Raw genomic sequence first — 13,166 nt, 5'->3', positions numbered from 1 at the left:
ATCGAAGTTTCCGAAATGATTTTGATCTTTAGAAACAGTTATGTTTCTCTTGAGGGAGAGTTTTTATTCTAACAGGTCTTTCTTTAGAGGTAATAGATCCTTTTTAGTTCTAAGTCCCTTCCTCCGACACCAAGTGCAATCTACTCCAAACTAGGCAGGCGGTGTTTCCTGATTATATTCAGAGTCCCCTGGCCTAAATGGGAAAGGCCACACCTCAACACTTTCCTTGCTTCTGGGTAGTCTAACTATCCAAAGCCCTAACAGTGTAGCCATCTTTAACACAACACAGAGCTAAAACCTCCAATTCAGCCACCAATAATAACCTCAGAGGAAAAGAGAAAATCTCCTAAAGGTCTCTCTCCATCTAAGTTAACTTGCCAAAAAAAGTTTTGCCTCCAGTATACTTTTAAAAGGAGACAAAATCATACCCATTCAGTAACTTAACACACATATAAATGTTAGAAGGTAGATAGGTTTATGGTATTTTAAATAACTCCAGACACAATATATATCAAATTCCTGATTTAAGGTAGTTCTGAACAAGCAGTAAAATTAACATTAGTTCACACTAGAGGAAACAGTGATTCCTTACAGAGAAAAGGTATACTTTATGTAATTAATTTCATTCTTAAGACACTTTAAAAGCAGACCAAAATCTAACAAAACTTTTTCTATCAGAAGATAAAAATAATAGTCCTACAGTTGCTTCGTAATGCAATATTTTATTTTGGGGAAAAGGCAGAGACTTCACTTAGCTATGATCATAAAAAAGCAATATAAATAGTGATTTTCGCATTTATTTTTCTGAAGTTATTATCCCACCTTACCTTTATTTGGAATTCCATAAAACTCTTCTCTGAACATTGTGTATCCTGTCTGAAAACTAGCAACCAAAACTACAAACTTAAGTCTTCCACTTTACACAGAAATCAATAAACTAGTTTTAATATTGGACTGTATTTCAAAGTTCTATTCTCTGTTCCTATTTGGCTGAAAGGTATACATATATCAAGAAAGTTTCTATCGATTTTCAACTAGAAGTATCAGTTTTGCTGTCAGAGCTCTTTATTTTTGTACATAAAAGGAAGTGGGTTTTGATACTATCTCAGTGTTCTTCCTGTCTTACAATGCATTTGAAATAAAGTGATGTCAGATTGAGAGTAAAGGCCCAAAATAAGAAAAAGTAATAGGCACAATTAGCTTGCTTTACCTTTATTGATAACTAAGATTTAGAACTGCTTTGCTGTATGCTCACTGCTGGCTACATGTCTGTCACTTTAATTTGCACTGGACTACAAAAACATCCACAAATATATAATATATACCTACAAATTATATGGTATCTATACCACATGTATGACCCATGAATGACAGATGCATATTCTATGAGAGACTAAATCATTCTTCATAATTGGTAGCTTGGCATTCATTTCTTGAGAATATCAGAGCTGCTTAAACATGAATCACATGTGACATCATGCGCACCTCTCACCTCACCTTCCAGATACCACATACCGCCCATTTTCCTCTAGGCTTTATTATAGACTACCTGCAACCAGAAAAGAGCTTTATAGAGCATCTCATCTTACTGTAAACTGAGGACAAATAATCAATATTATAATAATTTCTAGAAAAGGAATAAATGAAAAGCAGCTCAAAAACAATTGGACCCAACATTCAATTTGATATTACCTTATTGTTCATGTCTTCTATTATTATGCAGAGTGTGGAGCAAGGTTATGTTATTCATATCTACCTATTCGGCTACTGACAATAGGGTTCTATGGTTAATTCTTGGATCTTCCTACATCTTAACACGTTCACCTCAAATTCTTAGAGACAGCCATTAATAACCGTTAGTTATAAGCAAAAGAAACACAGATACAACAGCCACTATTCAAAGAGCAGCATATGTGGCTCTTGAAAAGCAAGGACCCCAAGTATATTCCCATTTTACAAGACTTTCTTCAATATTGATTTCCCTGTCCCAATCCCATCCAGAAAACATGAATCTTGCTAATTGCTTCCCTTACCTGATGACCTGGCTTGGTTCCTAATCTTAGATCTACAATTCCAAACTTAAAAGGAAAAGCTTAAAATGAGGAGAATCAACACTTGTGAAAAGAAGCGAAAAAATTAAAATTAAAAAAAATAAAATGAGGAGAAGCAGGGGATAGAGACAGCCCTTTACACTTTTGGCTTCACTTTTTCAAAAATAGGTGCTTAGTGGACCCCAGGGAATGGAGGGCCCTGGACTACACCTCTTTTCACTACTGACAGGGATTAATTTAAAACCACACATCAACAATTAACTAGTCAGAAGCACCCTCTTTGTCTTGCTTTCATTCCATTTATTCCTAACAACTGAGGTCTGGCTAGCTCTCTAAGTGGTTATCAACTTAAAGCTAAGATTCTCTGATTACAAAGTTCGCTCAAATTATGTACGTAGTAGCTATAGCAGAGAACAGATGAGGCCATCAATTATCTCAATTCTCTCCAGGAGTAGCAAAAACATTAACAGAGGGATGGTAGTGAATTATAACTATTTTTCTAATATAGGCATAGTAACCATTCTGAAGGGACTCAAATGAATGAGTCTAGTATTCCAACATAACCTGAGCTTCTAGCTCCAAAGACAACTCACCTATCATCACTCAAATCTAAAAGGATATTCAAGCTAGAAAAAATCTTGAATGTCTGTTTTGCTCTGGAACATGTCAGTCCTTGTAAAGGAATCATCAAGAGTTGGTTTAAAATTTGCCTTGCCATGTACAGCTAAATTATAAATATTGGGATAAACAAGATTTGCCCTCTTTGAATAGACTCTGACAAGAAGCTACAGAATAATTAGCAGTAATTAGGCAATAATTCATATCCTTAACTGGAAAATCCACTCCAGGGAAGCTGCAGCAACAGACATTATTCCCTAACGAAAGCTTTTCAGGTGAGTTATGACGTAGACACCAAACGGAATAAGAGCAAAGACCAGCAGACTAAATTCAGTGTTTGCTAGTAGAAATGAAAAGCATTCTTTTCCTTAAGGAGGGTTGTTAGAGCATTAAGTGCTCAAAGTTTAGGCAAGTAAAATAAAAGCATCCTAAAAGGCTATGGATGACTTAAGACCTTAAGAACAAATCCAGGTAAAACCTAGAATGTTGTCTGGTGTGGTAGCCACTATCCTCATGTGGCTATTTAAAGTTAAAATAAAATCAAAATTAAATTCCTAACTAGAATTCCACATGTCAATAAGAAAAGAAATCCAGATACAGATCTCACACGCTTCACAAAAAATTAACTCAGAATGGATCACAGACCTAAACAAAAATGAAAATTTCTAAAACTCCCAGAACATAACATAGAAGAAAATCTAGGGGTTTTATGATGACTTTTAGATACAAGACCAAAGACACAGTTCACAAAAGAAAAAAATTGATACACTAGACTTCATTAAAAATTTCTGATCTGAGAAAGAAATGCTGCCAAGAAAATACAAAGACAAGACAGGTGCGGTGGGCTGGATGGGCGCAGTGGCTCACACCTGTAATCCCAGCACTTTGGGAGGCCAAGGCGGGTGGATCACGAGGTCAGGAGTTCAAGACCAGCCTGGCCAACATGGTGAAACCCCACCTCTAATAAAAATACAAAAATTAGTTGGGTGTGGTGGCGGGCGCCTGTAATCCCAGCTACTCGGGAGGCTGAGACAGGAGAATCCTTTGAACCCAGGAGGCAGAGGTTGCAGTGAGCCGAGATCACGCCACTGCACTCCAGCCTGGGCAACAGTGTGAGACTATGTCTCAAAACAAAAAAAGACAAGACACAGAAAATATTTGCAAAAGACATATGATAAAGGATTGTTACTCAAAATATACAAAGAACTCTTAAAGCTCAACAATAAGAAAACACACAACCTGATTTTAAAATAAGCCAAAGAACTGATGAGACATCTCACCAAAGAAGATATGTAGATGGCAAACAAGTAAATGAAAAGGTGCTCCACAACGTATGTCATTAGGGAAATGCAAATTAAAACAACGAGATACTACTACACACCTATCAGGCCAAAATCCACAACAATAACCACACTAAATGCTGATGAGGACATGAAGCAACAGGAACTCTCATCCACTGCTGGTGCAAATGCAAAATGCAAAATGATACAGTCACTTTGGTAGACTGTTTGGAAGTTTCTATAAAACCAAACATACTCTCAATCATATGATCCAGCAATCACACTCCTTAGCATTTACCCAAAGGTGCTGAAAACTTATGCACATACAAAATCTGCACATAGATGTTTAAAGCAGCTTTATTCATAATTGCCACAACTTGGAAGCAACCAAGATGTCCTTCAGTAGGTGAATGGATAAACAAACTGTGGCACACCCAGACAATGGAAAGAAATGACCTATTGCAAATGAATACCAGAACAGAAAACCAAATACCGCATGTTCTCACTTATAAGTGGGAGCTAAATGATGAGAATACATGACACACAGAGGGGAACGACACACACTGGGGCCTTTCAGAGGGTGGTGTGGGGGAGGAGGGAGAGAATCAGAAAAAATAACTAGTGGGTACTAGGCTTAATTCCTGGGTGATGAAATAGTCTGCACAACAAACACCCATGGCACAAGTTTACTTACGGAACAAACCTGCACTTGTACCCCTGAACTTAAAATAAAAGTTCAAACAAAAAAGAAAGAAATGACTTATCAAGCCATGAAGACACAGAGGAACCTTAAATGCATATTACTAAAGGAAAGCCAATCTGAAAAGGTTCCAACTATATGACATTTTGGAAAAGGTCAAACTATGGAAACAGTAAAAAATCAATGGTTGTCAGGCCAGGCACAGTAGCTCACGCCTGTAATCCCAGCATTTTGGGAGGCCGAGGTGGGTAGATCACCTGAGGTCAGGGGTTCGAGACCAGCCTGACCAACATGGTGAAACCCCATCTCTACTAAAAATATAAAATTAGCTGGGCGTGGTGGCAGGCACCTGTAATCCCAGCTACTTAGGAGGCTGAGTCAGGGTAATTGCTTGAACCCAGGAGGCAGAAGTTGCAATGAGCTGAGATCGCGCCATTGCACTCCAGCCAGGGCCACAAGAGTGGAACTCTGTCTCAAAAAAAAGTCAGTGGTTGTCAGGGGTTAGGAGGCAGGAAGGGATGAAGAGCTGGAGCACAGAAGATTTGAGGGCAATGAAACTATTCTGTTTGATACTATAATGGTGAATACACATCGTTATACATTTGTTCAAAGCCATAGGATGTACTCTCCCAACAGTAAATTCTAATGTAAACCATGGACTCTGGGTGATGATGTGCCAATGTAGGTTCATCAGCTGTAACAAATATAGCACTCTGGTGGAGAATGTGGCTAGTGGGGAAGGCTGTGCATGTGGCGGGGGAGGGGTACATGGGAAATCTCTGTACATTCCTCTCAATTTTATTGTGAACCTGAAACAGCTCTAAAAAAGAAAGCATTTTTATTTTTTAAATTCCTTGGTCATAATAACCATATTTCAAGTATTCAATAGGCCCATGTAGCTAGTGGCTACTGTGTTGTGCTGGACAGTAAAGATATAAACATCTCCATCATTGCAGAAAACTCTCCTTGACAAGACTGTTATAGAGGGTAAGGGAAAGTGACTGACTGACCTGGAGTCTGGGAAAGGAGGAACTACTAACAAGGGCATTTGTCCTACAGCATTTAGTACTTTATTGAAGGATCAGGTGGATTTACCTTTCCTTTTCCACCTGCTCTTTTTTCCCTCCTTGTTGCTGCCACCATCACTGCTGCTGCTGCTGTTCTCAGAACTCTGGGAATCTGACTGACCATCACTGCTTTCTTCTGAACCTTCTGACAGCTCTTTCACCCCATCCGGCACATCTTTCTGAAAATGTAGGCATCCAATTAGGATTAATCATTACCATTTAAGCAAACAGAAATTAAACTTCTGATATGCAACGTTGCAACTTAATTGCACTAATTTTTGTTACTATAGGATTCAGTGGCAGAACCAGCAATATTTTCTGAATTCCTGTCATCTCTTTGAGGCAAATAAGCTAATGTTTCCAACTATATCCGAAGATAAAAATTATATACAACATTCATATGCAGGCACAACACAGGCTTAAATTAGACAAAATTCGGTAGATATGAGTCCAGGTAAATGATTAAATACTCTTACATTTTAAAAACTACATAATAATTTTATTGGCTGGGCGTGGTGGTTCATGCCTGTAATGCTAACACTTTGGGTGGCTAAGGCAGTTAGAATGTTTGAGACCAGGAGTTCAAGACCAGCCTGGGCAACATGGTGAAACCTGTCTCTACAAAAAAAAATGCAAAACAAAAAAAAAAATTAGCTGGGCATGGTGGAACGAACACTCCTGTAGTCACAGCTACTTGGGAGGCCAAGGTGGGAGGACTAAGCCCAGGAGTTCAAGACCAACCTGGGCAACATGGCGAAACCCCACCTCTACAAAAAAAAATACAAAAATTAGCCAGGTATAGTGGTGTGCACCTGTGGTCCCAGCTACTTAGGAGGCTGAGTTGGGAGGATCACCTGAACCCAGGAAGTTTGAGGCTGCAGTGAGCTGTGATCGCACTACTGCACTCCAACATGGGTGACAGAGTGAGATCCTGTCTCAAAAAACTAAATAAAATAATTTCATTAAATATATGTATGTCCATGTGTGTATGTAAGTACCACTATGTACTCTGAATTCAATTAGAGAGTAAGAGTCTAGACAGTAAGAGATAGTGCATTATTTGAATCTAATTGGTTCCTGAATATTGGTTAGTAAGTAGCAAGAATTAAATAAAAAAGAAATCTTTTTTTAAATGAAGGTTCTTCCTGACAGAAAAAAAGAAAAAGAAAGAAATCATTTAACAAATCATATGAAACTCTTTGGTTTCTGCACTGAAAGAGAATGCTAATCAGAAAGGATAACTACATCAGCTTAGCATGTGAGAGATATAATAACAGGATAGTTCCAAGACCAAAGACTAGAAAACAAGACTTCCTGGCTTTACCCTCTCCTAATTGTGCAGTCTCGGTTAAAATCTTAACCTTTCATGCTTCAGTTTCCCCATCTATAAGGTGGGGATAATAGTACCTACCTTAAAAGATCATTCTTCAATTAGCTCAAGTTAAATGAGCTAATAAATGTAAAATGCTTAGAATCACACCCAACATAAGAGGTCAAAAATATCAGCTACTATGTGTCTACATAATATATAAAAATACACATGTATGGCTAAACACACTAGTGAGTGTTTGTGGTTTTTTGTTATTTTGGGAGACAGGGTCTCACTCTGTCACCCAGGCTAGAGTGCAGTAGTGCAATCACAGCTCACTGTAGCCTCGACCTCCCAGGCGCAAGCAATCTTCCCACCTCAGCCTCTGGAGTAGCTGGGACTACAGGTGTGTGCCACCATACCCGGCTAATTTTTTAAATTTTTTTATAAAGCTGGGGTCCTACTATGTTGCCCAGGCTGGTCCTGGATTTGAACTCCTGAGCTTAAGCAATCCTCTTGCCTTAGCCTCCCAAAGTGCTGGGATTACAGGCGTGTGCCACTGTGCCTAGCCTGTGAATGTTATTTCTAAGCTATAAAACTATCAGTGGTTCTTTTTACCTCCAATATTTTATTTTCCCACATCGTTTTAACAATCAGATAAAAAATAATTCTGACAGACACAAAAATGTGACCCTCCTACATAAAACTGACATCCGTATGACATTATAGCCAAGACTATAAACTCTGATCTAGTTAAGTTAGGTATTTTTCATTTAAATTTATGTCCTAGTGCCATTTCTCTCTGAGCCGTCTCTTATGTTATACACTTTCTTAAAATACACACCCTATATTTTTCTATTATTTCCTTCAAAATGCAGGACAGCTTTTATAGAGTTAGTTGTCAGCCAGACATCTTGACATATAGGTTCAACAAGTATCTGAAATACAAATATAATTATCTTTTCTTAAAATATGTGATCCGTACAGGATCAACTGCCTATGCCCCAAATTCTAGAATCATTTCAGCCCCTTTTACCCACTCCAAATGCTACATATTCTATTTATTCCTCTAATGTCCTTTGTCTCCATCTCTTTTACTAGTCTCTTAATTCAGGCCCTGAGTATTTCTTCCAAACAACCATAACCACCTTTCTGACAAATTTTCCTGCTTCACTCTTAAATCTATCCTACTTGAGTTGTTCTCTTAAACTTGGATTTGATTATGCTTTTCTCCTGAAAAACCTGTGACATCTACCACCCCACAACCCATACACAAACTGCTCAGTCAGGTTTTCAAAGGCCTCCAATGTTTGATCTCTACCTAACATTTACCACACTGGAATCTTTACCACTTAAGTCCACGCAAAGATTATGGTCTAATCACTCCAATTTACTCTACTTTCAAGTCCACTCTGAATCTTTCCAACTGTGCCCTTGCTTAAGCTATTCCTATGTCCTGGAAGGCCCTTCTTCTTTCTACTTATCTGACAAAGTCCAGCTCAAATCTTACAAGTTAACAACAACAAAAAACTGCTACATTCCTTTATTCAAAATTAATTCTTATTTCTCTATATTATCACATTTTTTAAAAGCAAAGAACATTTTGAGAGCAGGCAATTATTTTAGGAACTATAATGTGAGCTTCAAGAGCTCAGGGGCCACAGCTTAACCCTCTTTACAGTCTCTATAGTGTCCAGCACAGAGGTAATATTGTGATATAGTATGAAATATATATTTGGTTCCTGACTACAGTTCCTGGCCTAGAGCTCTTTTTAGCTGTTATAATTTCCTAAGCAATAGTGTTACTAGTAGAATCTTTTGCTCTTATTATTTGGCCCTTGACCCCAGCTTCCAACACAGAGCTCCTAAGACCTCTGCAATTTCCTGAGTAAAAGGAGCATCTGACACAGCTCCTATGTCCCTTGGAATTTCCTGGGTGATAGGAGCATCTTTTCTTCCTCTTGGTGAGCTACTGCATAGTCTCAGGATGGGGGTTAGTTTCCAGGGGAACCAACTATGTGACTAGAGGATTGGAACTTTCACTCACTCCCCAATCTCAGGGAGGGAGGAGGCTGAAGGTGGAGCTGATCACCAACGGCCAATAATTTAATCAGTTATATGTACTGAAGCTTTCATAAAAACCCAAAGGATTGGGTTCTGAGAGCTTTGAGATTTAGCTGATCACGGCTGGGTGCGGTGGCTCATACCTGCAATCCCAGCACTTTGGTAGGCCAAGGCAGGCAGATCACCTGAGGTCAGGGGTTCGAGACCAACCTGGCCAACATGGTAAAACCCTTTCTCTACTAAAAATACAAAAAATTAGTTAGGCGAGGTGGCAAGCACCTATAATCCCAGCTACTCCAGAGGCTGAGGCAGGAGAACTGCTTGAACCCGGGAGGCGGAGGTTGCAGTGAGCTGAGATTGCGCTGCTGCAATCCAGCCTGGGCAACAGAGCGAGACTCCATCTCAAAATGAATGAATGAATGAATGAATGATTTAGCTGATCACATGGAGGTTCCTGGAGGGTGGCAAGCCTGGAGAGGGCACACAAGCTCTGTGTACCTTCCTACAAACCTCACACTAAGCATCTTATCCATCTGGCCATTCATCTGTATCTTTTGTAATATCCTTTATAATAAATGGGTAAATGTAAGTAAAGCATTTTCCTGAGTTCAGTGAGTCATTCTAGCAAATTAATCAAACCCAAGGAGGGAACCCCAATTATAACCAGACAGTCAGAAGTACAGGTCACAACCTGGGACTTGCGACAGTTGGCATCTGAAGGGGATGGGAGGGTACTGAGTCCTCAACCTGTGGAATCTGACACTGTCTCCAGATAGATAGATAGATAGCATCAGAATGGAGTTGAATTACAGCAGTGGTCCCCAACCTTTCTGCATCAGGGACTGGTGTTGTGGAAGACAATTTTTTTCACTGAAGGGTCAGGGAGTGGGATGGTTTCAGATGAAACTGTTCCACCTCAGATCATCAGGCATTAGATTCTCATACAGAGTGCATGACCTAGATCTCTCACACGTGCAGTTCACAATAGAGTACGCACTCCTACGTGAATCTAATGCTGCCACTGATCCGAAAGGAGGCAGAACTCAGGCAGTCATGCTTGCTTGCCCACCAATCACCTCCAGCTGTGCAGCCGGGTTCCTAACGGGCCACAGACTGGAACTCTAATTGTTAAAGGACATCCAGCTGATGTCTGCTGGAGAATTGCTTGGTATGTGAGGAGAAACCTCCACACATCTGGTGTTAGAAGTATTGTACTTAACGGTGTATGAGAATAGGGAAAACACTTTGGTTTTTTTTCCCCCCAATCTCTACAATAAAAGTCATTTAATAAATTTTTTAAACAGTATGGAAGGTCTAGAACAGCTAAAACCAAAAAGAAATACAGAAAGTTCCATGTGAGAATGAAGCCCTGTAACCCTAGGAAATTCAACAAAGTATATAAAAAGGAGGCAGGTGGGTAGGTAGGTTAGATCTTTCTAATGTTAGGCTCTACACAACCATTGGGCACAGTGATGACTGCAGCTCAAAGCTAAAAGGTAACACATATATGCATGGACACAGTCACTGCCTACCATTCATTCCCCTTCAGCTGATAAATCTCCTTTGGGGAAAACTCTCTCCTCAATTCACCTGGCTTGAGCAAGCTTAATCTCAACCACATCTACAACTGGCCAATCATTTGACAAGTGTGATAATTCAGGTATACTCATGTGGGCGAAGCCAAACCAATTAAGCCAAATCAGAATAAAGTCAGAGGCTCCTGCTTTAGTTCTTATCTCTCTTCAGATTTACAGCTTGCAGAGTGCAGGTTGGGGGTGAAGTTATATATGATGAGGAGAAACTCTGACTGAGAGCGAAGTCAAAAGGAAGTGGAGACACCAAACCCTGATGATGTCAACTGAGCTCCTGGATCCAGCCTGGGTTTCCTTAGAATTTTCAGTTACATAAGCTAATAAATTGTCTTACTCAAACTCATTTGAGTTGGTTTTCCTGTTCGTAAGTGAAAAGTTATTGATAAGTAAAGGTCCCTTCTCAGTGCAGGAATTTGGAATTAGCAAGCTTGAAAGCCGGGCACGGTGGCTCACGCCTGTAATCCCAGCACTTTGGGAGGCCGAGGCGGGTGGATTACCTGAGGTCAGGAGTTTGAGACCAGCCTGGCCAATATGGTGAAACCCCATCTCTACTAAAAATACAAAAATTAGCTGGGCGTGGTGGTGGGCATCTGTAATCCCAGCTTCTTGAGAGGCTGAGACAGGAGAATCGCTTGAACCCAGGAAGCGGAGGTTGTAGCGAACCAAGACTGCGCCACTGCACTCCAGCCTGGGCAACAGAGCGAGACTGTCAAAAGAAAGAAAGAAAGAAAAGAAAGAAATTAGCAAGCTTGTTATGTTAGAAAGAATATGGTCTTGGGAATTCAGTCAGATCTGGGTTCCTATACCGGTTCTGATACTATATGGGCAACACTGGGCAAGAAAATCCAATCTTCTGAACTTTGACTTTCTCCATTATAAAAACGGAATAATAACCACAACTGTGAATTGTGGTAGAGAATGAAATGAGAATGTAATGTAAAGCATCTAGGCAGAATGCTCCAAAGAAACAATTATTATACAAATGTTGTGAGGCTCCTTAAACAATTATTATACAAATGTTGTGGGGCTCTCCATCATAAAAAAGGAATATTTATCATTTTTACTAGAATTTCAGGTATATAATAGTCTACAGAAAAATATACATTTTCCTAATTGTAATCATATTTCTTTTTCCTGTCTTTTTGTACTTATCTAACAAAACAAACAGCAATAAAAAATTATTAAATGGTATTCACCCCAACTGTGAATTGTGGGAGAGAATGAAATGAGAATGTAATGTAAAGCATCTAAGCAGAATGCTCCAAAGAAACAATTATTATACAAATGTTGTGGGGCTCCTTAAAACACTAGAAGTCATTTTATTTATTTTTTATTTTATTTTATTTTATTTTATTTTTTGAGACAAAGTCTCACTCTGTCGCCCAGGCTGGAGTGCAGTGGCGTGATTTTGGCTCACTGCAACCTCCACCTCCCGGGTTCAAGCAATTCTCTTGCCTTAGCCTCCTGAGTGGCTGGGACTACAGGCACACACCGCTACGCCCTGGCTAATTTTTTCCATTTTAGTAGAGGTGGGGTTTCACTGTGTTGCCCAGGCTGGTCGCAAACTCCTGAGCTCAGGCAATTTGCCCACCTCGGCCTCCTAAAATGTTGGGATTTCAGGTGTGAGCCACCACGCCTGGCCAGAAGTCATTTTAATTTCATTCTTTCAAGATAAGATTATCATCAAGAATGAAAAATAAAGTTACTTCTCTGATCTACCTATAGTTAGTTATAGATTAGTTTTTAAAAAATGTATTGAGTACAGGTTTCAAAATATTACCTCTTCCTGAAAATAAGCTCTTCAAGAACAGAATTCTGTCCCTATGAGTCAAATATTTATATGTGGTCACTTCCTGTTTTTTCTTTCTAAATGACTCCCCAACAAAATATTTACCTTCAAAGTATATACTCCCATTCTACCTGGAACCTTATAGAAGATGCCCTCTTCACCTCTGGAGTTTGTGTGAAGCATTGCATTCAGGCATGCAAGAGGAGAAGTCCCACTGCAAAACAAAGAAGAGATGTGATAAGGAACACAACAATTAATTTCTGTCTCTGAATATCCTATGTAACACTCAAAATAAAATTAATTAGTCAATACTCCTTTGACTTAAACATATCTTATAAACTATAAGAAGTCTACCAATATAGAAAGGGGCTTCCATGGAGAAAATGGATGTAAAAATCATTCCCATGTATCTACAAAATAGTAATTCCTTAATGCTGATCCAGTATCTAACATTTAAGTCAAGAAAAATACAGAAGTATTACAAACATATTTTGTAAACATTCTATTTAGCACAAGCTTTACAAATGTCCAGAGGTAAAATGAGAAAAAAGAACACAAACACACACAGATTCAAATAAACAGTAATAATTCCATTGCATACTGCTGCACCAGACTGAATCTTAATTGTGAAACTAACACATTGCCATTGTCTCTTGTATTCAAACCTATCATGAGATCACTTAAAAAGTTATTAAG

General features: G+C 39.1%; 1 protein-coding gene across 1 annotated transcript in view; it reads right to left on the bottom strand.

Annotated features, from left to right (window-relative positions):
• The window catches only part of ASXL2 (ASXL transcriptional regulator 2), a 154,648-nt gene that overhangs the window by 63,619 nt on the left and 77,863 nt on the right, over positions 1 to 13,166 (bottom strand). The window contains exons 4-5 of the mRNA XM_003827052.5: positions 12,576 to 12,684; positions 5,745 to 5,895 (exon numbers count right to left, since the gene is read on the bottom strand). Coding sequence (XP_003827100.1) covers positions 5,745 to 5,895; positions 12,576 to 12,684 — 260 coding nt within the window. The remainder of the gene's footprint in view (positions 1 to 5,744; positions 5,896 to 12,575; positions 12,685 to 13,166) is intronic.

This window comes from Pan paniscus, chromosome 12 (assembly GCF_029289425.2).
Source record: "Pan paniscus chromosome 12, NHGRI_mPanPan1-v2.0_pri, whole genome shotgun sequence".
NCBI lineage: Eukaryota > Metazoa > Chordata > Mammalia > Primates > Hominidae > Pan > Pan paniscus.
The sequence above is the reverse complement of the archived record's forward strand: the minus strand, read 5'-3'. Positions and strand labels throughout refer to the sequence as shown.